The sequence below is a fragment of the Streptopelia decaocto genome (genome assembly GCF_964273445.1).
Source record: "Streptopelia decaocto genome assembly, chromosome: 6".
Classification (NCBI taxonomy): Eukaryota; Metazoa; Chordata; class Aves; order Columbiformes; family Columbidae; genus Streptopelia; species Streptopelia decaocto.
Genome location: NC_138660.1, coordinates 68,424,265 through 68,451,270, shown reverse-complemented (window position 1 = coordinate 68,451,270; position 27,006 = coordinate 68,424,265). Strand labels below are relative to the sequence as shown.

The following is a 27,006-nucleotide window of genomic DNA, read 5'->3' as shown; positions in this document are numbered from 1 at the left end:
CAGCTGTCCCAGTGTGGATGCGGATGGTAATGTAGATACATGGAAATACGTGGCACGTGTCCTGTTCCTCGGAAGCGCTGTCCGTGCAAGGGTCTGTCCTTCCTTTGGTCTGGAGAGGGGCGAAGTCTTAATCTTTGCTCTGACGGAAGGAAATTACAAATTAATATTGTGGAACCCCGATACCCATAGCTCCCTTATCAGATAATGTTTTGGGGTTTCTTTGGGGGGTGGGGTGTTGGTTTTTGTTTTTAAGCTCGGCCTGCCATGTTTGAGTCTTAGAGCCTTGTTTTATATACTCGCCATTATACGTCTCGTCTCTGCTGAGCAAGAACTGTCAGTGCCTGTTTTTAACAAAGGTTTTGTTGAACAGAAAGTCAGAAGGCTGTAGTTGTCTTGGACAAAAGATCTGTCTTTAGGAAGATGTCTAAAGCTTTTCCTTTAGTGTTTGTATATGGTTTCTGTAGCTCCCTAACGACAATTAGAAGGGTAGAGGTGCTCTGTTACCTGACAATGGGCACAGACATCGGAGGGACAATCACTTTATATAATATGCTGAATGGGTGGCCTAGGGGACTTGGTTTATTAAACTGGTATCATTCTTAGATGTCTTGGATTTATGAAAACATGCCTGCAAACAGAGGGCTAAAGGCTGAAATCAGGAACACCACGGTTATGCGATTTGATTATGTAACTATTTTTGAACTACCTTGAGGTTACAGCTTCAAAGTTAACCAGAAATTTTTATAACTGGTATGTTTATTTAGATAAATGAATGTGTTATCTTTGTTTACACAAACTCGCATTGCTTGTCCAAACCATCATCACTAACTGATAGTGGCTAAATTTCTGGGCATGTTACTGATTCATGACAACTTACTTAGCAAGTAATTTTGAGTTTTTAAGTGTATTGGTGTGGTATGCATAATCCACAGAATTTGATGTCCAGTATTCGCAATTAACTGTCTGCCCTCTTCAGTAAGGAAGTCTCTAAGAACTGGTATAACGTTCATGCAAGGCAGGTGTTTTTTATTTTGTCATGTCTGCTCTGCTGGATCGCTAAATCAGTGCCGCACAGGTGAGAGGGACAGAGTGCCAGCCACACCTGGGCTTCGGAGTGACCAACAGCAGCCATCAGCTGGTGCGTGCCACTGGGTAACGTACGGCACAACAGTGCGGATCGTCCTGGCTCAGCCGTGGAGGCAGACCCTTTACACAGAACCGAGTGTCTCCTGGGCAAAGGTGACTCAAGAAAGTGACTTTGTTTTCCTCAAAACGGTAGGTGCCATGATAAACCCTTTGTTTCGCTTGACTTGCGAAGCATGTATCTGGATGTGAAAAATGATACAAACTACCGGAGAGATTATGGGGTTGGAGAAGTTATTGTTTGAAACTACTTCAGTTACCCTGTCAACAGCAGGTACCTGTACACGCGCCCTGGCTGGCGGCAGCGGGGCCGGGCCCTGTTTCCCAGCCGTGCAGCGCTGGCCCGGCCCGGCCGATCGGGCGCCGAGCCTGCGGCGCCCACGGGCTCTGCGCGAGCTCCCCAGCGCGGCCCGCGCGGCCCGGCACGCGGCGGAGCGCCCCGCGCGGCGAGGGCGGCTGGCACGCCGGCCGGGCCGCCCTGTCTGCAAAGCGCACGGCGCCCGGGCGCGGTAATGGCGGCACACCCGCCGCGGTAAAGGCGACGCACCCGCCGCGGTAAAGGCGACGCACCCGCCGCGGTAAAGGCGACACACCGGGCGCGGTAAAGGCGACGCACCCGCCGCGGTAAAGGCGACGCACCCGCCGCGGCTGCCGGGCAGTGAGCGGTTAACACAGCAACCCCCCTGCGCCCTCGCGCCGTGGTGCAGCCCAGCGCGCGGCCGCCAGCTCGGACCGCACCACGCGGGGAGGCGGGGGGAGCGGGGGGCGTTGCGCGTGCGCAGCGGAGCTGGCCGCTGTGCCTGGGTCGCGCGCGCTGCTGCTGTTCCCGCCGCCGGGCTCGGGGCTCTGAGGGCCCTGGGGGGCTCGGGGCTCTGAGGGCCCCGCGGGGCTCGGGGCTCTGAGGGCCCCGCGGGGCTCGGGGCTCTGAGGGCCCCGCGGGGCTGGGCGGCGGCGGTTCGGGCCGGAGGGCGTGTCCGCGGCGCTGCCGGGAGCGGCGGCTCGAGAGGCGGCGGGCCGGTGTTCTGCGGCCGCCCCGCTCCCCTGGGCGCCGCCGGTGCGGAACGGCTGCGGTTCCGGCCGCGCCGGGCAGCCGGGCCGGGTCCTCCCGGGCGTCCCCGACAGCCGCCGCTGGACCGGTGAGGTACGGCCGCATCCCGAGCCCCCTGCCCGCGCCTCCGGGGCGGGGGCGTTAGTGCTGGCAGGACGGGCCCGCAGCGCCCGCAGCGGCTGCGGGTGGCGCAGGGGTCAGCAGAAACTGCCCTTGCGGGAGAGGGGAGCGGCATCGCGCCGAACACCGCTGGGGACAGATGCTCCAGATCGTCCTTCAGCCAGTTCAGGCTGCTGATACCGGAACCTCTCGTTCTGAAGTTGCTCTTCTGCAGTGAGCTCCTGGAAATCTCGTAACTACGAGATTACGGCAGCCTCGGCTTGCCAGGAGTCCAGCTTTGCCTGACTCTTAATTTCTCGTAGTCGAGAGAAGTACGTTGATTTTTCTTTATACACATAAAGAGATGTTGATTCTTCTTAATCGGTTTAATGGTTTTAAAGAGAATAGCAGTAAAACTGTGAGAATCGTGACACTAAAACAGTATCCAAAGATCTGATCTTTAACTAAATTGATATGCCTTATACTGCCTGAAAGGAACAGCTGTTTTGCCCTTAATATACCTTTGTGTCTGTATGTATACATATATATTTGTGCATGTGTGCATACGTTTATGCATGCACATTTATATATCCACATATATATAAACATGTGTGTATATATTTACATGTAAAGACAAATGTGTGTATGTGTATATACAAAACCAAACCCTTTTGTGATTGCCTCTTAGCTCTGAAATTATTGTTCATAATGAGGCACTATAATAATAGTTGACTGTCTTGGATGTGTTAACTCAATATAAATAGCATTGTTGCTGTCGTTCAGCACAAACAACTTGTAAGAGCTGTAGGCAATTCCCTTTGCTTTATGCTTCCCTATTCACAGAACCACAGATTGTTTTCTATTAAAGGATAGTTGAAGACAGGTCTCATAATAATGAATTAAGGGAGTTAAAGAGCGAACAGTATCTTTGTTTACTTCTGTTGGACTCTGCCAATATTTACATTTTACTGTGAAACATTCTGAACAGGCATCCCTTGATTCTGTGCTCAGTTATTCTATTTTTGTTATCTCTGCTGCTGCTTTTTAGGTAACTTTGTAAGTTTGCTAGTACAAGGCTTACCTTTTCTCTGTATTATGTTCAGACCAACGAGGCCTCCTCCTGCTTGCATCCTCTGTAGTAGTTCAAGAATACAGAAGATGAAAATGACAGAGCTTGGCTGATTGTGGCCTTTCAGTGTATAAAGGGGGACCATAAGAAAGATGTAGAGGAACTTGTTACCAGAGCCTGCAGTGACAGGGCAAGAGGAGACGGTTTTAAACTGAAAGACAGTAGGTTTAAAATGGGTGTGAGGAAGAAATTCTTTACCACGAGGGTGGTGAGACACTGAAACAGCTGCGGGTCCCCGTCCCGCAGAGCGCGGGGCCGGGGCTCTGAGCAGCCGGGGCAGGGAAGGCGTCCCTGGCCGTGGCAGGGGCTTGGTCTGGGTGCTCTGTAAACCCAAACCGTGCTATGATTCTGTATGCCTAGTGTCACATAATTAATGCTGTGACTGTCTTCTGTAGTGGCCATTTGCTCCATTGGGTCTAGTGTGGGTGCAAATAATAACAAATCTGAACAGCGAACTTTTTAGCATAAATTAAGTAGCTAGAATAACTTGTTTTGCTGCTGATCTAAGAGCAAGTCATTACAATGTCATCTTGCTTGTTATGCTGCAGAATTGCAAGTTGACATTAAATGTTTAGATACGTTAATTCTCATCAAGTCATAAACCCCCCATGTTGTTGCTGTGATTAATCGCTGATTTAAGTTGAATATAAAACAATGCTTAGATGAAATATCTGCCTCTGCAAATGTTATTATTATGTTTTTCCTGGATAATTTGTCTCGCTAAGGTAGTATGTTTCATTTATGAAATAAAAGAGATAAGTCTAACCGTTAACCTTTTTTTCAGATATTTTCATTGAAAGTAGATAAAATGGCAACCTTAATTCACACGTTAGCAGATCATAGTGATGACATCAACTACTGTGCCTTCTCATCATCGTGCTTGGCTACATGTTCCTTGGACAAAACTGTTCGCGTTTATTCTTTAAACAACTTCACTGAGCTTCCGTACTCGCCTTTAAAAGGTCACACCTATGCTGTCCACTGCTGCTGCTTCTCTCCATCAGGCCACGTTTTGGCTTCGTGTTCCACAGACGGCACGACGGTGGTTTGGGACGCTGGCGACGGCCGGCGGCTGGCGGTGCTGGAGCAGCCGGGCGCCAGTCCTGTCCGCGTCTGCCGCTTCTCCCCCGGGGCCGCGTACCTGGTGTCGGGGGCAGCGGACGGGACCGTGGCTCTCTGGGACACCCGCTCCTTGAAACTGCACAGGTAAGTGCCAGATAGTTTTTAACAGCCTTGTTTACAGTGACAGTGATACCATGCGAGTAGTTTGTTGTACTGCGTGCAAGACTTGCAGACTTACACCACTGAACTGATGTCATGGAGAAACAGGAATAGGATTTAGAAGACCAAAAGATTTTCAATAGGAGAGGGAGAAGTGATGAGTCTGCTTTTTTGAAAGTCAAACAATGCAAACTCAAGCTTTGATTTTTACTAAGCTGTCTTTCATCTAAATCCTGCGTCTTTTTTAAGTTCATGGAAATGTTTTTGTTGATTTAACGTGAAATCAGGATGCATTATGCATTGCATGCAGTGGGTCAACAAACTATGATGCGTAATATGCAGTTTGTTAGTGTACCCTGACGGGGCTGTGTGCCTCATATTGGACTATACGTAGTGGGTTTTAATTAAATAGTTAGTTACAAGGCTATTTGGCGTCCAGGGAGGTCTTAGAAGCTTAATAGTAATTTAGCAATCAAAGAGTTTGGGAGCTGCTGATGTATCCTGAAACCGTATAGCTTAAGATATAACGGTGACAGAGAGGAGTATTGGAGCTGAGTGGGTTAAGTGTGAGAGTCAACATTTCACGTGGGTGTCCAATAAACATTTGAAACAAAGCACATGAGCCTTTTCAGTGATGTTGCACAGTTAAAGGCATAAACCACAGGGTGATCTTCAAAGTCTTTCAGTAAAGTCTTCAGTCTGGTTGTTGTAATCTGTACTTAGGCAAGACATCATTTAGGTTTTAGAGCAGCAATTGTATAACATCTGTCTAAAGTTAGGAAAGAAGTTAAGAATTTGAGGGAACTGGTGAGATGTTCCGCACAGGATGAGGGAGGATTTAGTGTCCATTAAAAGGAGTGGGACACTTCCAACTGACTTTAGGTTATTACTGGGTAACCTGGAGAGTGTTAGATGGACCTCACTTCCTTCCTGAGGATTGACCACACTTCCATATCTGCAAGGAATTTTCTTCTAAGATCAGTTTTACAAAGTGCTTTGGTTGACTTAGTTAAAATATAGAATTTCTTTTTTCACGTTGCATTCGTTTGTGTATGAGTAGTCCAAAATTAGCCCTGTATCATAAATTACAAGGTACTCTACTCAGCTACAGCTTATCATATGGGTTAGCAGGTGTTCTGTTTTGTCTTTCAAAACAGAACAGAGAGCTTGTGGGTGTCTTATTTTCCCCTGTTTGTGTTATGATAGCTGTGTATTTATCTTTGACTTTTACAATATATCCTGCCATAGAATTTTAACAGTGCATTGTGCTTTTCAAACGGTGAGCCCGTGCAGGTCATTAGTTTGAAAGGTATTTTCTCTCTCCGTTAAACCTTGCCGTTGCGCACCATCTCACACTTTGCCTCCCGCAGTCAAGAGCAGGTCCTGGTTCCTGCAGCCATGCTCCTTTGCATCTCTTTCCACTGTTAGTGGGAGTTTCTCTCCCTTCTGTTACCAGATTCCAAAGTGCAAAACTTAGAACAGTTTGGCGGATTGTATCAGATTGCATTTCAGAGATCGCTTCTTCAGAACGTCACTTTTTCTAAATTCATATCCCATGTACTTTTGCTTTTCAGATCTGGGAATGTTAAAGATGGTTCTTTGGTGGCCTGTGCATTTTCTCCTAATGGAAATTCCTTTGTCACTGGATCATCATGTGGTGATTTAACCATTTGGGACGATAAAATGAGATGCCTACATAATGAAAAAGCACATGATCTTGGTGTTACCTGTTGCGATATTTCTTCACAGCCAATTTCTGGTTAGTTACTTGACTTGTCAGGGGAGGAGCATGGAAAGAAGAATTACTTCCTTTCTCTTAAGCTCTTGTTTTCATATTCTTTTTGTAATCAATGCTCGAGATACAAATGACATTGGGAAGAGCTGATGTTTTGCAATATTCTGAATATTCTTCAGTAGAAGTCGTGGTCAGGTTGATGACAAGGAATGTACTAGGTCCACAGCCAAGGTGATTGGCATGCTATGGCAGCTTTCAGCAGGTAGTTATCGGGGTTGGGGAGCTGTCTGGGCAGCGTCTGTGAGCGAAGGCTGTGCCGTGGCTGCCGGGGCCTTGCAAGGTGCAGTGCTCGGTTACCATTCCCACTTTGCTCTTTCATGCGTTGGTTCCCCGAGGAGCAGGGCTGGATTATGGCAGTGCAGAGAACTGTAAACCTCAGAAGCTAAATGCTTGAGCTGCGGGATGTGAACAGATAGACTGTTTTCCTGCACCTGACTTTCTCAGTTGAAGGAATTTGGGGGAGCAGTAAGCCCAGAATCTCCTGTGTCCCACAAACGTGCGGTGCTGTGCAAAAATGATGCACTTTGATGCTTTAATGTTTAACAGATTTGAGGCAAGTCCTGAGATCTGCCACAGTTGTCGTAGCTCTGATTGTTCCTGTGAACAAACAGGTCTATGTATGCTAGGATTTTATTGTGATAACCCTGTGAAACTAAAATGTACTTTATGTGTTGGAAAAATAGAGATGAAGTCTCTGGGGTTATTTTGTAAGACACTTGGCGGTAAATATCTTGATGTTTCTGGTAACTACAGAGCTGGGAAAAGTAGCCCTTAAAATGTCTGTTGTGGTTTTCTGATGTCCAGCTTTGGTCCTGGTGGTTCTTGCAGGAATGGTAAGGCTTGGTGCAGGCAGAGGTAGTGCCACGAAGGGCTGTTCCGTAGCTCGTGCCAGCTCAGTGGAGTACAACAGCAGGAATCATTTGGCACAGGACTTGATAATAATAACAATAATTAAAAAAAAAGCTGAAACAACTCATGCAGAATAGAACGTGATAATTCAGAAATGTTCATATCCGCTGAACAGAGAGGGGAAAGCTGTAGAACTGTTACTGTTGTATTTAATCGTTAATGCAGTATTTCTTGAGTGGTTGGCTGGAGTGCAGTCATGAAACATCAGTTAGCTTATAAAAATGAAAACTTGAGCATTTAAAATTATGAAAACAGCCTGCCAGATACTCTCACATTTTATACATGCTTAAGTGGTTAAGTTTGAGAACAGCTGAACTGTAGAAGCAATGGATATAACCATATAGTTTAGGTTAAAAGAGTATATTGTTGCCCTCAGTAGACAGAAGAATCAAATGTTTACTATCAAGAAAACTTAAAATATGAGCCCAGTTCTGGTTTGTATCTACTGGTTCAGGGAACAGTGTGGCAGTGGTGCGTACTTCTTTCTTCTAAATGGTTTTAGAACTTCTGCAATTATTTTAATTAACACTCTTTAAAATTAGTGCTGAGATTAAGGAGATGTACCATTTTCCAGTGTCAGAATGCTGATGTGGTTCACTGATGTGCTGTTATGTTCAGTACTTCCAAGCCCCATTAATGTATTTGAACTTTATCAGATGGTGAACATGGGTTCAGATACTTCCAGATGGCTTCTTGTGGTCAAGATAATCAGATCAAGCTCTGGCTTCTTTTGGTTGCAGACTTCTCAGGTGTGTATAGTGATGTTTCTTTCATGTTCCAGTGTCTTAAGTCTTTAAGTGACAGTTTACATCTAAGATCACATTTGTACTGCTGTCATGGATTCACAGCCAAACTAAGCACAAGTGGACAGTTTTCTTGTAACTGCTGGCAGGAGAGCAGTGAAGGCATGCAGCACTTTGTGACACTGGGCCCTGTTCATTTTATTCAGTGATCTATTTATCAACAATTGGAAAAGATTTTTTAAAAATTTCCCCCAGTTCTCTTAAACTTAGTGTCATGATGAACATGTCATTTTAATCAGCATCTTTAGTTTTTGGTAACTAGTAGCATTTCTACTGTGGCCTTTGAGCAGGTCGATAGGTTGAAACCTCTTAATCTACCACTCCAGGGAGAGGTTTCCTTTCATCTTTCAGTACAAGAGCTGGAGAACTGAAAAGAGTGTTGACTCCTGCTAAAACTGCAGTGCAGATGTGTGAGTGCTGTGTGGAGACCAGGCAGATGGCCAAAAACATCTGCAGCGGGGATTTTTTCGTAATCTCTTTTATACAAAAGTCTGTAAGGGTGAACATTTTGTTTACAGACACACATTTAATGATCTAAAAAATTGTTAGACCTGCTAAAGCCACAAAGTGAGGAAGTCGGAGATGTTAAAATTAAGTTGTCTCTGATCTTTTATCCCCTTTTTTGTAGACAGTATGTCACAGAGTTAGATCTTTGGTGCAGCTTTATTCATCTAAAGCAGCTTGTTTTGTACTTTGTCAAATACGTCCATGTGTAGTAATTTAGTTTTTTCTTTTAGGTGTTGAATTAAAACATAAATGCACGTTGGGTGGACATTCTGCCCCAGTTCTGGCTTGTGCCTTTTCTTACGATGGGCAGCTGCTGGTTTCAGGGTGAGCAGTATCTTTTACTTGTTTAAATGTCACGCCGATGGCTGTCTGGGTTCAGGCTTCAGTGTTGTAAAGCAGGAAGTTCAGGAGAGCTGGACACTTCAAAATATATTTCCAATATTTAAGGAGTAGGACTATTGAAGTCCCTTTCCATTTGATCTGCGCCTTGCGGGTGATTGAGTTTGAAATGTAGGATGTTGCAAGCTCAGTTCTCTGGAGCGTTGGCATGAGATTGATTTCCTGGTTTTGGGGCATTTCTGTGGCCTTTCCTGCGGATACGCCGGCATGAGGCTGCCCAGGGCAGCGCGGGAGTCACCGGCGCTGGAGGGCTGAACACACGTAGCCATGGTGCGCAGGGACGGGGCGGAGAGGTGAGGTGACAATGTTGGGTGACGGTTGGACTCGATCTTAAAGGTCTTTTCCAACCAAAATGATCCTAGATCTACTGAAAATACAAATCTCCACTGTGATCTTACAGTCTCTTTGGGACATCATTTAGGACTCCTTCTCACTTAAATACTTTCAGGAACTTTTTAGAAAGGTAAATATCTTGAGGTTTTTGTCTTTGATAGATTTGGTTGAAGTTATTATGAAAATTTCCTCACTGTTCCACACCCAGCATATGGCAACATAAGCCTTTTTTTCCATAAAAAGTGCATGATTGAGGTAACTGTGGGACTCAACTCTACATTTTAATTGTCTTTTTTACGAAGATTTTCTAATCTGAAACAGAAAAACTGTTGTCTTGCAAAGGAAAAAGAAAAGAATAGCTGGCAAATAAACTGAAAACTATACAAACGTCAGGAGACAGTAGCTTGCTTTGACATTTCGGGTTTTGTTACTTTTAAGGGAGTCTTTTTCAGTAGTTGAAGGTCATTAATAGTGTTTGTGATCTAGAGCTATTTTGTTTTCCATTAGACGTGGATTGTTTTCGCTTGCATTGTCATAAGTGAAATGTCTATTCCATTAAGTCTTTCGAGAAGCAGTGCTGTCGTGGTAAATAACTATGCAATTCGCATTTCGTGGAATATTTTGTGTATTGGTTGCATTGCACCACTGGATGTTGTGTATTGCATTGCACTGCTTCCTCTAGCAGGCTTTAGAAACGGCGATGTTTCCAAAAGCCACGGAAGTGCTGAGGGTCGATGTGGATGGGCAGCGTGCCCGTGCCGCGCTGGCGAGCGGGTGGGCTTGGGGCAGCGCGGTGCGGGCAGGGGGCAGCGCGGCGCGGGCGGGGGGCAGCGCGGCGCGGGCGGGGGGCAGCGCGGCGCGCGCGGGGGGCAGCGCGGCGCGCGGGCGGGGGGCAGCGCGGCGCGCGGGCGGGGGGCAGCGCGGTGCGGGCGGGGGCAGCGCGGTGCGGGCGGGGGCAGCGCGGCGCGGGCGGGGGGCAGCGCGGCGCGGGCGGGGGGCAGCGCGGCGCGGGGGCGGGGGCAGCGCGGCGTGCGGGCGGGGGCAGCGCGGCGTGCGGGCGGGGGGCAGCGCGGTGCGGGCGGGGGGCAGCGCGGCGCGGGCGGGGGGCAGCGCGGCGTGCGGGCGGGGGCAGCGCGGCGTGCGGGCGGGGGGCAGCGCGGCGTGCGGGCGGGGGGCAGCGCGGCGCGGGCGGGGGGCAGCGCGGCGTGCGGGCGGGGGGCAGCGCGGTGCGGAGGGGGGCAGCGCGGCGCGCGGGCACCGCGCACCTGCTGGAGCCGCAGCTTTCCCGCTTAACCGCTGCGGTTATTCCCGCTGGGGGTACAGCTCAGCAGTGGTGGGGTTTCAAGGGGAGCATGAAGGGAGGGGATTTAGGTATCTAAGCTTTTCATAAAGTAATGTTAAGAAATCTGTTTGCTCTTTCGTTTGTGGAAAAGGTGGTTTTCTTCCTCTTCTTAATTAAACATAGTTTAGTTTTTCCTCTGCATTCTTTTAATGTCAATGTGTTGTGTGTGTTTGTTTTTTTAACAGGTCTGTGGACAAGAGTGTCATAATATATGAAACGGTAAGTAGAGCATAGTGCAAGATCGTTCATTGGATCGTTGGCTTTAAATCTGAGCACTCTTTCTGCAGGGTCTGACCAATGTGAAGAAATATCAAAGAACAGGAACTGCGTAAGCCCGCAGTATTTACTGTGCATTTGGGTGGGGAAGGAGTTTGAAGAAAAATATCTCTTGAGAACTGATCAGTCTTTCTCACTTCAGTTACATTTCTTTGAATGGTTTGTTATTTGATTTCTCTACAGTGAAGTATTATCCAATGAATTCCACACTTACATGTTATCTTCATATTGAAGTAGATTTTTTGTTACCCTTAATTTATCTTCGCTTCCAAAGCAGGAAGGACTGTAGCTTTTGATGTAAAATTCTTCAGTTAATTATAAATAAAGTGCACATAAAATAGAAGCATAATAATAAAATTAAAGAAACTTTTATGTTAAATATGTTGTCTTTTATTTAAACATATTGTTTGGACATTTTCCATAATGCTGTTATTACATTCTTCATGGTTCACCTTTATGTGGTGTTTACCGTTAGTACTTTATAGTATTAAAAACTATAATAATTTTGTTGAAAATGAAGGCTGAACAAATTTTAAGCTTCTCCACCTTGCTCTGTGCATACTATACTGATAGAATTTTTCATTAGGGTTAAAATTTTTCACCAAAATCACTAATTGATACTTTCTCAATTTTTGGTCCAATTATTTTAGTAGTTTGTTGCTTCGACAGGTATGTAAGAAGTCCCCGAGATTTTTGGAACCCTAGAAAGCTGAAAGATGCAGACAACCACAGCATAAGTATTTCTTAATAGTATTTGTAAGCTGTATGGCCTTAGGTTTTCACCAAATAAGAAGTGGGAACAATAAACCTTCATGGGAGCCAGAAGGATTTCAAGCTAAAATGGGGCACTTTCCTCATGAGGGACAGCTCTAAAAACTGGAGTGCTGACCCATCAGTCCTTCAGACCCATCAGTCCTCTTTGTCTTTCCAGTCTGTCTGTACCTGTCAAAGAAACAATACCTTTCAGTAGAAGGAAGACTTCCAATCATAAGTTAAAACTTAGCAGAACTTCAGGGATTTGGTTTTTAGTAGCATCCGGTGGCCACATAGAAGCACAGGTGCGATTACTTATTGGCCCAACTGAAGGACTGTAGCATGAGGTCCTATTTGAATTTCAGTTACCTCCTCACCTTTGGGCATTTCTAACCCCGGGTTTGCAGATGAGGTGCTTTATCCGCGTGGCAGCAGCCCGGCGGGCGCCGGTGGTTCCGCTGGTGTGCTGTGGGAGCTGGCTGTGCTCCGGGTCGGCGCTGGCTGTGCTCCGGGTCGGGGCTGGCTGTGCTCCGGGTCGGCGCTGGCTGTGCTCCGGGTCGGGGCTGGCTGTGCTCCGGGTCGGGGCTGGCTGTGCTCCGGGTCGGCGCTGCCTGTGCTCCGGGTCGGCGCTGGCTGTGCTCCGGGTCGGCGCTGCCTGTGCTCCGGGTCGGGGCTGCCTGTGCTCCGGGTCGGGGCTGGCTGTGCTCCGGGTCGGCGCTGCCTGTGCTCCGGGTCGGCGCTGCCTGTGCTCCGGGTCGGGGCTGCCTGTGCTCCGGGTCGGGGCTGGCTGTGCTCCGGGTCGGCGCTGCCTGTGCTCCGGGTCGGGGCTGCCTGTGCTCCGGGTCGGCGCTGCCTGTGCTCCGGGTCGGGGCTGGCTGTGCTCCGGGTCGGGGCTGGCTGTGCTCCGGGTCGGCGCTGCCTGTGCTCCGGGTCAGGGCTGGCTGTGCTCCGGGTCGGCGCTGGCTGTGCTCCGGGTCGGCGCTGGCTGTGCTGCGGGTCGGGGCTGGCTGTGCTCCGGGTCGGGGCTGGCTGTGCTCCGGGTCGGGGCTGGCTGTGCTCCGGGTCGGCGCTGCCTGTGCTCCGGGTCGGGGCTGGCTGTGCTCCGGGTCGGGGCTGCCTGTGCTCCGGGTCGGGGCTGGCTGTGCTCCGGGTCGGGGCTGGCTGTGCTCCGGGTCGGCGCTGCCTGTGCTCCGGGTCGGCGCTGCCTGTGCTCCGGGTCGGGGCTGCCTGTGCTCCGGGTCGGGGCTGCCTGTGCTCCGGGTCGGGGCTGCCTGTGCTCCGGGTCGGGGCTGCCTGTGCTCCGGGTCGGGGCTGGCTGTGCTCCGGGTCGGCGCTGGCTGTGCTCCGGGTCGGCGCTGCCTGTGCTCCGGGTCGGCGCTGCCTGTGCTCCGGGTCGGCGCTGGCTGTGCTCCGGGTCGGCGCTGCCTGTGCTCCGGGTCGGCGCTGCCTGTGCTCCGGGTCGGTGCTCGGCGCAGCGAGGACGGGCCTGCAGCGGGGAGCACAGGTGGCGTTGCTGGCTCTGCAGGTTGTGTCACTGCTCTGGTGGTAACTTCTGCCATCTTCCAAGAAACAATATTATTCCTTATTTTGAAAGAAAGTGTAGAAATGAATGCATTATTCTTTAAGATTTGAAATGAAAAAAATTATTTTACAGAGTACTGGCAATACCCTTCAGACTTTGACTCAGCATACCAGGTAAGAGTTCCGTATGGTTATTCTGTTTTACTGTTAATAAATAAAAAAACCTAAATTATTTTCTTGTGAATATTCACACATGTATTTTTATTTGTAGATATGTTACAACTTGTGCTTTTGCACCATATAGTCCCTTACTTGCCACGGGTTCAATGGATAAAACTGTGAACATATGGCAGTTTGACCTTAAGCAACCCTGTGCAGGTTAGTGTGTCAAGTATTTGTGATCTGTTCCTTCAATTTAAAGCGCAATATTGTTGAACACCTTCTTAAGATGCAAAAATCCCACTTTTTATTTCATGCAGTTAGTTTGTAACCTCAGGATTATTTGCATGATATTTATGTTTTCTGTGAAGTGATATTATTAATGTCCCACAGAGGTACTTTTTTTTGAGAAAAGAAAAGATACATTTGAAGTATTTTTGCTTTTTTACTGCTATATCTTCTTTTCTGATATTCACCATTTCTTACTCTCTGGACAGCTTTTAAGAGATTAATGTTATTCCCAGAGTGCTGGAAGACTTTTTAGACAAGTATTGTTGGTGAAGAGTTACACAGAAAATATGCTAATGGCAAACATAACTGTCAACAAGAAATAGAGCTTACCAGTTATTATAGGTGGAGAAAACCAGGATAGTTAGTGTTACAAAGTATATCAGCACCTGAAGTGGTGGAACAAAAGTACATAGGTCATTTGTTCATAGCACAAGTCTGGACTTTGGTCGGCTTTTCGAAGGAAGTCTGAGACTCGGTTCCATTGTCTGCTGACGCTTTGCGGTCTTCTGGTTCAGTTCAAATTTGATAGAAGGGCAGGCATCTGAGAGATGAAATTCCTCTAAACGTTGAATATCCATAAGTAAAAGACAAACCCAAATTACCCCCCACTGAAGTAATGTTTAATAAGCATTTGTTTTATTAGATGTTGGGGAATGTTTAGTACTTAGAACACTTGAAAACCAGCGTTTGTTACTGCCATTGCTCTTACAACTGTTTTTTTTTCACTGTTGTTTGGGGGTGTGTTTTTGTTTGTCTGTTTTTAACTGTCTTTTCTCTTTCCTTTCCAAAGGAACTACGGTAGAAGATGAACCCAAAGCGGCTGTCGAGGCCTGGTCAGAGGACGATGTTTCAGCCTGGCTGCGTGCACAGGGCTTGGCAGACTTCGTTGGGCTTTTCAAAACTAATAACATTGATGGCAAGGAGCTACTCAACCTTACTAAAGAGAGTCTGACTAATGAATTGAAAATCGGTAAGAGTATAGAAATCCAAATAGTTTTTCACCTTTAGAGTGCATGTGAAATGTTGGGATGATGGTGAGTTAGAAGTTCCATACATGGATTTTCTTTCTCTGAAATTATTTTATTACCAGGGCTGATAAAAAACCCTAAATGCCACATTATCTGCAACACTCTTTTGTGTTTGCTTATACCTAAGGACATAAAATACACTTCTGCTAACAACACCATATTAAATGGTCTTACCTACTTTTGTTTCTGTTTTCCTTTTTAGATATTTTTTAATTAAGTTGTGGAAAAGGAATTTAATATTTTGTGTATACTTAATGATCCTGGCTTTGGTAAATAGGGTACTCGGTAGTTTTTCCTATCGGTCTGCAAAAGTGCATCTTTATAATACTGGGTGGTCAACTCTCTTGAATTTAGCAGTGAAATTCTTCTGTGTACTGTTACTGTAATAGAAAACCACAAGGTTTTAGTTTTTACTTGGAGATGAAGGATCTGATGTTGCCATTTAGTGAGGATCAAGCAAAGCTTGCCTGGCTCAGAGGCTTTATAATTCATCAGGAGTCCCAGCGAATACATTGTCCTGTCGCTTTATTGCAAAATTGTGGTTATGTTTTAGAAGGAATCACAAGGAAATGCCTTTTTAGTAATGATTCCACAGTGGTAATTCTCAAATAAGAAATTTAAGGATGGTGAACTACACTGGAACTTTCTGCGTATAAGTTCTCTATTCATGTTGATGGCAAAACTTAGGTGTAGATCAGGTGCTGGTGTGTTTGCCAAAGTGAGATCAAGTATAGTAAAAGGCTGAGTGAGTTAAGAAACTTTTTAAAAAGCATGGTTTTATTTTGAGAATGTAGTATCCTACATTTTAGGAAGACCAATCCCTTCCTTTTCTGTTGTGTGTGTGTGTCTGGTATTGGTCTGTATCAGCTCATAGTACCTCAGTGTTAGAGCTGGCTTTGTTGAACTCTAGAGATCAACAGCGATGCTGGGAATCTGTCAGGAATTGTCATCCATGAAGGACATTGGGCCTCATCTGTTTCTGCACACATTTTCTTTCCCATTGGAGTACCTGAAACTCTGTTGCAGCAGTCACCAGCTGAGGCTAATCAAATAGTGCTGACTGGAAAGTGATGTGAGAGTTCAATGCAATGGTGAGAACTGACCTGCTCACTCTAGCATTCTCTTTGGAGAAGAAAAGCCACAAAAGCATGTGTTGCCTGATAGATCTGTAATGACGCCATCAAGAACCATTTCAAAGTCAAATAAGAAAGTAACTCGGAGTTGTGCATTGTAAGGCAGGCTGTGAGGTGCAGAGTGGATGTGGCCTTAGAGCACGTGTAGAACACAGGCCGATTACGGGGACCTCTGCCTTCCGCCTCTTGGTGAGCTGTGGCGCCATGCGGTGAGGATGGATTGTACGGATGAGCTGAAGTGCCTTCAGTTTGTTCTTCCCATTATCAGATAAAATGCTCATTGCTCAGTCTGTGTTCTCCAGACTTTGGTCTTTTGCCAGGCTTTTTCTTCAGTGGGTACTTTAACGTCCATCATAAGATCGTGGGATAAGGAGACAGATTTTCACTGGTGTCGGGCAGCTGTAAGAAACTTTGTAAAAAGCTCTAGCTCAAATCACTTACTGTCTTAATGAACATAAGCTGTTCCACAAATACGAGCCAGCATGTATACGATGTGAAGCAATGAGTTCCACTTTACTGGTCATATGAAAGAAGTTTTAAAAAGAAAATATGCTACTCAAAGTTGCCAAATAAAATCATTCGAATCGATCAGCTCTGAAGTGGCAAATGCTGTGATTCTGCTTCTGTGTATCACTCCACAGCTATAATTGGTACAGGATAGAAACTACAGCCTGATCTATTTGACTTGAGGAATTTATCTGCCATGGCTCGAGCATTTACAAAATAGGAAAATACTGTCTGCCTAAACCTTGAGTGCTTTTTGGTGTTATTCAAATTCCAGTTTAACTAAATTTTAGGAATCTATCACTATAAAAATACTAGAATGAGCACGTCTTTTCTCTCCTTAGTAATCTGTTTTCTTTGCTCTAAAAACCCAGTATTTCACAGTTCCATAAGATCTTTCCAAAAAACTCTTTAGTTTTTCTACAGTCTTTGCAAAGGGAGGTTTTTTTTAGACTATTTTACTTGATGATTGATAGGATAGGAGCTTTTTCTTCTGTTATTTTTATTAGCTGCTTATTTCTTGTCCTGTTAGCCTTTGGTTCAGCTCTGATTTGCATTTAATAAAAAGGGTATATTCTCGCCTTTGAAGGCATTTAATCTAAGGGAAAGCGACAAGAAGTGGTTCACATAACATATCATTAGCTGCTTTGATTGTTTTTGACAGCTTTTTGAAAGAATGCTTCATTACCATGCAAATGGAACTTGCCTCTTTCCATCCCAGTTGTCATACAATATAAATAACACTGTATTAAACTCTGTGAGATGTTGAGCAAAAGTGAAGTGAAGTGACCATTATGTACATTCTGGCTGAAAAGCTTGTGTACGTTCAGCAAAGTTGAGGGTTTCTCACATTCATTCGATTCTGCAATGCAGTTGAGTCAGAAAGAAGAGCAACGCGCATCCTGTTCCAGTTGTGGGTAGCAGAGGGGTACGTGGTTCTGTGCCCGCACCCTCGCTGTTCGGGCCGGGCTGGATGTGTCAGCGCAAGGTCAATCTTGGCTGCAGTTTGTTTGCAGGAGGAAAGGCTAGGTCTGATTCTTGGAAAACCACCCCTTAGTTTAGGGGCTAATGCCCAACAATGTGATTTGTACCGTGAGATCACAAGTTGTGAAGAGGTTGGAGGCATTCCAAACGCTTTCCCTTCTGCAGCACGTTGAGAGGCGTCTTTCCGTGTGGCTCCGGACTTAGGTTGGGTAAGTAGAGAGAGCAGATTCAGGCCTTTCCTCACTGCAGGGTGTCCTGGAAACATAATGTAAACCAGGGATGAATACGCTGAGTTTTGCAGTCTCCGATCAGGCTGAGTTTGTCCTCGTCAGCGATGTGATCTCTCAGGTGTGGGGTTTTTTTGTCTTCCTCTTGCTTCTCAGGTTTTGCTCTAGGTACGTACAAGTGTAAGTTCTTTCCTGTTTCACATCTTCTTCAAGAAACTCTGGGTCTGAGAATGAGCTTCAAACCAACATTTTGGGGCAGAATTTGAATCACTTGTGATTCACCATGCCTACTGAGGTAGGAGTAAGCTTTGGGGGATTGCTCAGTATGGATTAACAGAAAATGGCACATGCTTTGCCTGTATCAGCAAAATCTTAGTTTAAGTGTTCTTTAGAACTAGTTTTCAAAGATGACGTGTCACGGATAATTCTTTAATCCCTGACTAGAGATTTAATCAGGAGGTAGTTAATTGAAGTGCAAACTGGATGCAATATTTTTAATCTGTTTGCATGAGCGGAATTTAGGAAAAATTGCCCATGTGATGAAGATTAAAAATTCAAAATTCAGTTACCTCTACAGAATTATTTGGTTTCTTTTTTACCGTCCTTCCATTTGGTTATATTTTTAATTTTTCTTGATCCCAAACTGATCTTGTAGATTTTTACAAAATTTCCATGCAAACCCTTCCTAAGAATAAGCATGAACTTGTATTTCAATACTGTATTTCAGTTCTTACCTTGCCTTTATCTTTACGTATGTTATTTCATAGCCCCGATTAAGCAAGGCAGGTGAATGTCTTTGCGTGTGTTTTTCTGGCAGGGTTTGTCTTTGCTGGTGTGTGTGCCGGAGTGGCTGTTTGGCAGCCGGTCGGTGGGGCGGGGGCGCTGGTTTCGGGCCGGGCTGCGTGTCCGTCGGCAGCAGGGCCGGGCAGTGCTGGGAAGGCTGCTGTACCAACTTGTTATTGTAGTACTGAACATGGAAGATTAACCAGAGTGGTATGTACCACTGCTAGAGGGGAAGAAAGAATTGCGACACATTGCACTGCAGTTTTTTTGACACAGAGCAGTTTTTAAAAGGAGGAATGCTTTGTGCTGCTGCAAGATGATTACTGATATCTGGGATGCATTTCCAATCTTGACAGGTTAAAATTGTAGTGTGACAGTTTATAGAACTGTAAAATTACTTTTCCCATTATCAGATTTCTTTTTTCCTCTTCTGCTCACAATTAAGTTGGGAAGAATGGCTGCTGGCTCAAGCACAGATACCTCTTTTTTGAGATTCACAGCTATTGTCTATTCTCAATAAACAAGTAATAGTAAGTACTCTGATCAGTTTGGGGATACATAAATAAACCTGTGGTCCTTCCTGGGGCCCACCTTCCTGTCCTGCTTGGTGTCATGTTCTACTGCACGTGTGGCTGGTGCACAGACTTGGCTGTGAGGAGGGTGGCCGTGGTGCCGCGTGGCCGTGGTGCCGTGAGGCCGTGGTGCCGTGAGGCCGTGGTGCCGTGAGGCCGTGGTGCCGCGAGGCCGTGGTGCCGTGAGGCCGTGGTGCCGTGAGGCCGTGGTGCCGGGTGGCCGTGGTGCCGGGTGGCCGGAGCTCAGCCCCTGGGAGCGTGGGCAGCGCTGCCGTGAGCTGTTCCTGAGGGCTCAAGGGCCAAATCTCGCACCTCGCGCGTGCCGTGTGACGCTGCACCGACTGCAGGGTCCTTGTGCTCAGTGTGCTCAGCCTGACTGGAGTTAGATGTTTTGGGAGATGGAGCAGCATCTGAATGCCTCCCTGCTGATGTGTGACAAATGTAGCACTTCATGGCCATAATGGGGGCATAAATAGGACCCTGTGCCAGACTGCAGGGCAAACCTGGGCCAAGGGTGATGAGTGAATTTTGGGGTTGTCCCACACGACAGCAGGAGTTGGACTTGGTCCTTGTTAGTCCCCTCCAACTCAGGACACGCTGTGATTCTGCGTCTCCTCACTTGGCGCTTTGGGGGTAGGTGGTGTTCTGGTTACTGTCTGTTTCCGTTGTTCCTGAGCTGCTGTATTGAGCTCTTGGTAGCGGTGGCCGGGTGTCTGCGGACTGTTCTGTCTGAGGTGGGTTGGCGAGACGGAGCTATGTCTCTTGTAACACAACTGCTGATTAATGCAAGAACTAATCTCTGTGCCTTATGTGTCTGTGTTCTCCATGTACAAATAACTTCTCAGAGTCTCTGGGCCTGCGCAGTAAAGTCCTCCAGAAGATTGAAGACCTGAGGATGAAGATGGCCTCTGTTTCTGCGGCTGTCCCTGAGGAGTTCCTATGTCCCATAACAAGGGAGCTTATGAAGGATCCTGTCATTGCAGCAGGTACATCTTCACTTAAGTCATTCATTTTAGTCAATGTAATTTAAAGATAGGTGGAGGAACACAAAAATGGGCGTATCTTATTAGCTGTTGAAAGATAAATAAATTGTTCTAATTAGCTGTTGAAACAAAATAGAACTGTGGTAAATGTTTAATTTGTCAAATTACATCTCTGATATGGAGAAAAATACTGTATCAAGCGATTTGCTCAGTGTCAGCTCTGCTGCTGAGGCTATATAGGGTTTTCTGGGTTTTTTGTGTTGGTTGTTGTTTGTTTTAAATGTTCCTTCGTTTATGTACCTTTGCATATGTAATTACACGTGTAATTACAGACTTGTCTTGGCATGTGCAAAGTGAAATTGTGCACCCGGGGGATGGGAACAAAAGAACAAGCCCATTGCTGCTCTTAGCAGACCATGTCTGTGGCACTTAAAGGTTTGTACAGAATTAAATGCATGTAAATTCAGCAAGACCTTGGAACTGAGATATGCAAGGAGCAGAAGGTGCTGTGTAGTGAAACGTTATGCAGAGCTAGTGTTTTATAGTTCTAATCTCGGGGGCAGGGAGTGAGCATGTGTGATCATCACAGGACCAGCGTATGTTCTTGGTGCTCTGCAAACAGCGACTGACAACTTCATACCAGGCCAGACTGCTGAGAGTTAAAAACCACTCAAAACACGAAAACAGTTGATGACTGTCAGAGTGGTAAGCATCGCACTTATGGGGCTCGAGCTTCTAAACAATAGCAGGAGGACAGTTTTGCATATATTTTTCTCTTTTTATAATTTTGAAATAAGGATATATAGTTTTAGATCTGATTATCTTGTTGAAAAATCTGAAAATGACTGCCGGTCGCTATTCACATGCAGATTACACGATCAAATAGGCCTTTTTAAGAGAAACTGTTACCTTTTAAAATAAGATGTTCACAGTGTGTGTGTGACCAACTGTAGTATTTTCATGATCTAGTAACTGTTGCCCGCGAGCCGTTCTGTGCTGGTGTGGCACACCGCTGGTCTGGAACGGGGATCGAGCTGTTCCGTGTTCGTGTGGCACACCGCTGGTCTGGAACGGGGATCGAGCCGTTCCGTGTTCGCGTGGCACACCGCTGGTCTGGAACGGGGATCGAGCCGTTCTGTGCTGGTGTGGCACACCGCTGGTCTGGAACGGGGATCGAGCCGTTCTGTGCTGGTGTGGCACACCGCTGGTCTGGAACGGGGATCGAGCCGTTCCGTGTTCGTGTGGCACACCGCTGGTCTGGAACGGGGATCGAGCCGTTCCGTGTTCGTGTGGCACACTGCTGGTCTGGAACGGGGATTGAGCTGTTCCGTGTTCGTGTGGCACACCGCTGGTCTGGAACGGGGATCGAGCCGTTCCGTGTTCGTGTGGCACACCGCTGGTCTGGAACGGGGATCGAGCCGTTCTGTGCTGGTGTGGCACACCGCTGGTCTGGAACGGGGATCGAGCCGTTCTGTGTGGCACACCGCTGGTCTGGAACACGGGCAGCCGTTCCGTGTGGCACACCGCTGGTCTGGAACACGGGCAGCCGTTCCGTGTGGCACACCGCTGGTCTGGAACACGGGCCTGCTCTGCGTTCAGCACAGGGGGCAGGTCTGGGAGTTCCTCGCACCGCTTCATTTTTAAGGCCGTTGCTGCCTGAGGACAGAAAGGGCAGCGCCTGCAGCAGGAGGATGGTGGGTGTGTGGTGAGACAGATGGACACAGTGTGTTTGGCACCGTCCCCGTTCCGCTGCTGCTGGCTGCCCGGCCCGCAGGACGGACCCCTGCAGCGCAGCCCACTGCAGCACCAGGGCAGGGCTGCACAGTGAAACTGCAGGAGTTCGGGTATTTCTGAGATTAGAGAGGACCTAACTGACGTGAGTTGGGTATTTTGATTAGATCAGTAAGCTAAATCAGAGTTAAGTAAAACTTCTATGGTGCTGTGCTATGTAGAATTTAAGAAAAAAGAATGTAGAATGCCAAGTGCTGATTTCTGTCAGCCAAGTGAGAAAGATCTTTGACTTTCACTCTGTGTGTGTAGAGTGTGTTGGTACTTTGCAGTCAGAGACGGGAAATAGCCTGAACTGTTCATATTCGCTGCCAGCTTCCGGTGCCCGTTTTTTCACTATAAAGGGTTCCTGAAGTGAAATTTTTAAAAGACGTTGCTCAACAACTTTAGATCCACCTAAATGGAAGTGTTGAAATTGTGATGAAATGCTAATCATTGTATTAACCTACGGTGTGCAGCAACTCTAACACGAATATGCCCTTTATGCATTTTTGGTAAAGCACAGGACTTCATTTGGTTTTTTTTTTTTTAAACTAACAACTGGTATTTTATTACCAACTGTGTTTTATGTCCAGTAAGGGTTCAGTACCCTGTATCTTTCCTCTCCCATGGTCCTTAACTAGCAGATCTAGACATTGTGATATATTTTTGTGAGGCAGGGAAGGGGGTATATTACTTGCCAATGTTTGGTGATGCTTGACAATGGCTATTACTGTGTCTTCAGAATAATTTGTTCTACATGTCTTCAACATGATGATGCCTTTTTACAGCCTCATAATGAACTCTAATTCCTTAACGACAAATAAGGACCCAGGAAGAACTGATGTAATGTGGTGCTCTTCAGCACTTGTGTACCTTGGTGTCGCACAAACGCGGTTAATCAGTGACCGTCCCCTGGGGGGACAGGGCTGGCTGATGTGTCTGTATCTCAGCTTTCCTGTTTGGAAATCCTGATTCCCTCACATTTGCGATTGAAACAGCTGAACGCTGTACAGCGGAGCGGCGCCGGAGCCTCAGCTCAAAGCTTTCGCTGTGGTTTCTTTGCAGATGGCTACTCCTACGAGAAGGAGGCAATGGAAAGCTGGATCAGCACCAGCAGGCGCTCCAGCCCCATGACGAACCTGCCGCTGCCCTCGCTGCTGCTCACACCCAACAGGACTCTGAAAATGGCCATCGGGCGCTGGCTGGAGACGCAGCACAAACACGACTGAAGGTGCGTGCTAAAATCAGCTGAAATGAAATCATGTGTAGCTAAAGGAAATCATCCTATCAGAAACAACTGCAAAGAAAAAAGTGTGTTTCTGATCTGTGGCTCTCACTGAAACGTCTGTTGGAAAGAAAACGTCCACCTGTGGAAGTTCCTGGAAAATTACTGAAAAGCTTTTAAAGTTAGTGCTGATTTTTCTTTGTGCTATTTCTGTTTAAGAAATGAAGTATTCAGCTTCATACTTTTTCCAGTAAAGTTTTCTTAAAATTTTCACTGCATTTATGAGTTTTGAGTCTTGATTTTGCCAAGTTAGTCTTTCAGAAGATAAGCATAGTATCTAATCTGTATTTCTTTTTCTAATTTAAAAAACAAAAATGTGTCTTTCTCTGGTCCCCATGACCGAACATGTAGTTGGGACAACTGGGAGAGATTTGTAACCACCAGTGACTGCATCTCATACCACAGGTATATTAATAATCTTTATTTTGTATGGGAAAAATACAGTAGCTGTGCAAAAATAGAACTAGAGGGCAAGACTAATATAGGACTTGTACAAAATATCAAAGAAACAGTAACCAATAAATAAGCTAAAGCATAATGATGCAAACTCAGAATTTGTAAAAATGGGTACGGCTGTTTACAATGTACAGAAAACACTGCATACAAACCAGACGTGACTCCTGTCAAGTGGCCGCTGCGACTCGGTGCGCTCAGGAATGTCACTGCCCCTATTGTCAGAACGTTCTTGCTGATACAAAACATTGTTTCCTCCAAAACAGCTTCACAACCTCATCCTGTCATGCAACCGCACATACACTTTTTCCTCAAACTTTCATCTTCACTCCCTCCATCTCTTGGGTTTCTCATGAAAACACTTACTAAACGCTTCACTGCTGTACCTTTTTCACAAATAAACAATAAATCATTTTGCTTTAAGATAGCACCCAAAGGTGATTAGATAAACTATATAAAGTGCGATTATTGTTAATATGCCATAATATCATGTTCTTCAGTGCAATAACCAATATGGTCAAAGCCTTTCAATACACATGCAAATGTCACTGTTTATTTTACTTGATTTCTCCTAGTTACGAAAAATAGTTATATTTACATGTCAAAACATGGCTGCTTATATTTACTCATACACAAATTATTTATGCTTCCTAAATGTACATCATGCAACCCAAATTAGAGCCCACTAGAAAAGTGATAAAATACTCTATCTGATTTTAAAAAAGCCCATACATATACAGATCTGAGTATTAAGCAGCAGAGATCTTCCTGAACACTGTTTTGAGCAGTAAACACTCAAGCATTATAGAGGCACGATGATTATCTAAGTGGTGAGATGGACTAGAGCCAAAAGCCAAGATGAAAGCCCTATGGAAAAGGAGAGTCTTACCTAATGGTAAAGGTAACATTTTTCTGCTTGAGGTCCCAGTTTGGTGGCCTGATGATCCCGACTGACTCTCTGCATGGATTTGCCATTCCAGTTACTGACTGGCCCGCGATGGCAGGGACAGTTTCAAGTGGTTGTTCCCCATACGTACTGGCTGGCATGGGCTGCTGCCCAAACCACTGACCAGCCAGGTGGAATTCGTATAGAAGTATAATAACAGGCCATGATGCTATGAGCTAAGTTTGTTACAATCTTGTAAATATACAAAAAATATACTTATACATTTGATTCAATGAATGATCGCTTTGGTTTTGCAGCCGTGACATGGCTGAGATGGGCTTCCTTACCACTCAGAGCATCGGGGTGTAAGTGTGCAGCGGGGTTAGGAGCTGTGTCGGGGGGGTGGGCAGAGACCTGGCACTGCAGCTCGTCGCGCTCTTTAGCCTGCACACCGTTCTGGTTGCCACCTCCTGGGGCAGCACCGGCAGAGGAGGTTTTAGTTTGGTGCTGTCTGACTGAGAGCTCAGAGTTTGAGGACTGAATGCCCCCAGAAGCTGCTGCTGGCCCATCCGCTGCCTGAGAGTGCCACGTGCGGCTGGCCTGGGCGTTCTGCTGCTGAAACCGTGCCGTCTTATCCATGATCCCCATGAACGGGGTGTTGCGAGGTCTGTGTTCAGCAATGGAACCCTGAACTTGGTTAATGTTCTCCTTGAGTCGAACGTCTGGGCCCTTAACACTATCTGAAAAGCTACCGGCCGAGGTTAAGCTGCTGGTTGAGCTGGCAAGAACCACACTACTGGACGGAGAAGCAGCAGAGACTGCACTGGTTCCAGGACCTTGCTGCCTCCCTTCACTGAAATTCTTTTGAGTAGGGGCTGTTAACCTGTCCGCAGTTCTAGAAGAGTGAGAGGAGAGACTCTCATCGTGCTGCGAACAGGAACACTGGCTGGAGATGAACTCGTTGTACAGTTCAGCACTAGCACCTGTGGGCACACTTCCAGATGATAGCGTGCTTGTCCCATCCACATGCTGAATTTTAGCGTGTCGGACCGGCAAGGGACTTTGGGGAAGATGCTGGAAGGACGATTGTGTCTTTGTATGACATTGACTGCTTCCCATTCTTGCTCCGGGCTGGCTGGAGCTCAGGTGCTGGTTCGTTTTAACGATCTGTGCCTGCTTTGTCGGCTGCACGATCAACCCTGGCTCTCTCAGGTATTTCTTGCCGGCTCTGCTTTGAGGGGACGCCGTTCCAGCTTTCTGCTGAGCACCTTCCTGAAGGGTCCTGCCGTACGACGCAGCCGCTACGGAACGCGGCAGCCGTTGTGCAGAGGAAGCAGAGTCCTCGGCGTGGGGCAGTTCTTCCTCCCTGTCCTGGAGATTACAAGTGTCATTCACACCTTGTGCAGGGCTCTCCTCCTCATTATCGGAGCTGTTCATTTGCTGCAGTAGCTGTGGGGACTGATGCTTCTGCTGCTGTGCTCTCTGGAACTGTTTGCATTCCTCTTCCACTCGAGCCAGGAGGCGTTTTATCTCTTGATTGCTGGGACACAGCTGTGTGGCTTCTCGTAGATCAGCAAGAGCAGCAAGGAGCTTCCTGGTTAGGAAAACAAAAAAACAAACTTCATGAAAACCCAGGGCAGATCTGGTTCTCAGCATTGCAATGAGTTACTTTCTGGACTGCCTAATAATCATCCAAAGGAGTATTCAGTACTGCTTTTTGGGATTGGTTGGCTTTAACTGATACAGAGACCTAATGCAAGTGGAAAGTGCACGCGGAAAACAACTTCTGTTGCAAATTCCAAATACAACTAGCGGAAAAGAAAAACAGTTATTCAAAGTGTTTGAAGGTAAATAAAAAATCTGCGCAGGCAGATGCACAGAATCAAACAGTACCTGCTGTTCCTCTTGGCTCTCGCTCTGGCATAATAGGCTTCGTAAGACTTGGGTTTCAGATCCAATGCCTTGGTAGCAAACTCTTCAGCCATACCGAAGTCCTGATAATTTAAACAAAGGTACTCAGTGCACAGCGATGGTAAAAGCAAGCTGCACGCTCTTTAGTCACAGCACTGCTTCAAAGGCACTGATGGCTTCTGCAGCATCAAAAGTCACCTTTACCAGCCAGCAAGAGCAGTTAAAGCCCCAGGAATCCAGAGGAAAACAAGAAAATCGGGAATGGGCTGGCCTAGTCCAGAGCTTGCTTTGATACGGTATGTGAGGCTTCCAGAGAAGAATTGCACTAGGTGTAATGCACCTGCTCTTCATTTAACAAGAACACAGAATACAAGCTTAGTGAATTGTTGGTTAAACCAAAGACCAGAGGGGCAACAGGTGAACAGCATGAGCTTACATTTGTTTTTCGGCGACACCGTGATAAATTCAGGTATAATGAAACTCTGAGCTCATTGAACGCTTTCATTTCTTCTCCAAATCCTTCCCTTGGAAACTTCCTCAGGGCGTACTGATAGCGCTGCGCCGCCTCCTTCATCTTGCCTTTCTACACATGCGGGGAAAGAGAGGCTTTCACAAACTCAACACTGCCAGACTGCTGCGAAAAAGCACGTTTAGATTTGACATCTACCAACAGGTGCTCTGCGAACGGAACAGAGCCAGACTTCGTACAGTATGGATCGCCCATACACACAACCGAGAGAACCTGCGTGTAACTAGAGC

At 46.6% G+C, this 27,006-nt stretch overlaps 2 protein-coding genes across 4 annotated transcripts in view; one reads left to right on the top strand and one right to left on the bottom strand.

The window, feature by feature from the left end:
- Positions 1-2,490: 2,490 nt before the first annotated feature.
- On the top strand, positions 2,491-23,212 carry WDSUB1 (WD repeat, sterile alpha motif and U-box domain containing 1). The gene is made up of 11 exons (XM_082056433.1): positions 2,491-2,622; positions 4,204-4,625; positions 6,215-6,399; positions 8,001-8,093; positions 8,885-8,978; positions 10,914-10,947; positions 13,412-13,452; positions 13,550-13,656; positions 14,519-14,698; positions 19,805-19,945; positions 22,778-23,212. Exons 2-11 carry the CDS (start codon positions 4,228-4,230, stop codon positions 22,939-22,941), a joined length of 1,437 nt encoding a protein of 478 aa, XP_081912559.1. The 5' UTR covers positions 2,491-2,622; positions 4,204-4,227; the 3' UTR covers positions 22,942-23,212.
- A 191-nt stretch (positions 23,213-23,403) lies between these two features.
- TANC1 (tetratricopeptide repeat, ankyrin repeat and coiled-coil containing 1) overlaps positions 23,404-27,006 on the bottom strand; it is a 72,217-nt gene continuing 68,614 nt past the window's right edge. For all 3 annotated transcript variants that reach the window (XM_082056424.1, XM_082056426.1, XM_082056425.1), the window contains 3 exons: positions 26,684-26,830; positions 26,230-26,330; positions 23,404-25,930 (listed from right to left, as the gene is read on the bottom strand). In XM_082056424.1, the coding sequence (XP_081912550.1) occupies positions 24,613-25,930; positions 26,230-26,330; positions 26,684-26,830 (1,566 nt within the window). In that variant the 3' untranslated portion in view covers positions 23,404-24,612. The remainder of the gene's footprint in view (positions 25,931-26,229; positions 26,331-26,683; positions 26,831-27,006) is intronic.

What these genes read in the sequence shown, in the direction of transcription:
- WDSUB1 (XM_082056433.1), top strand. Translation starts at nt 4,228, where the DNA reads ATGGCAACCTTAATTCACACGTTAGCAGATCATAGTGATGACATCAAC. An exon ending in CGCTCCTTGAAACTGCACAG is followed by an intron (nt 4,626 to 6,214) that starts GTAAGTGCCAGA and finishes TTTGCTTTTCAG; the next exon opens with ATCTGGGAATGTTAAAGATG. An exon ending in GGGCAGCTGCTGGTTTCAGG is followed by an intron (nt 8,979 to 10,913) that starts GTGAGCAGTATC and finishes TTTTTTTAACAG; the next exon opens with GTCTGTGGACAAGAGTGTCA.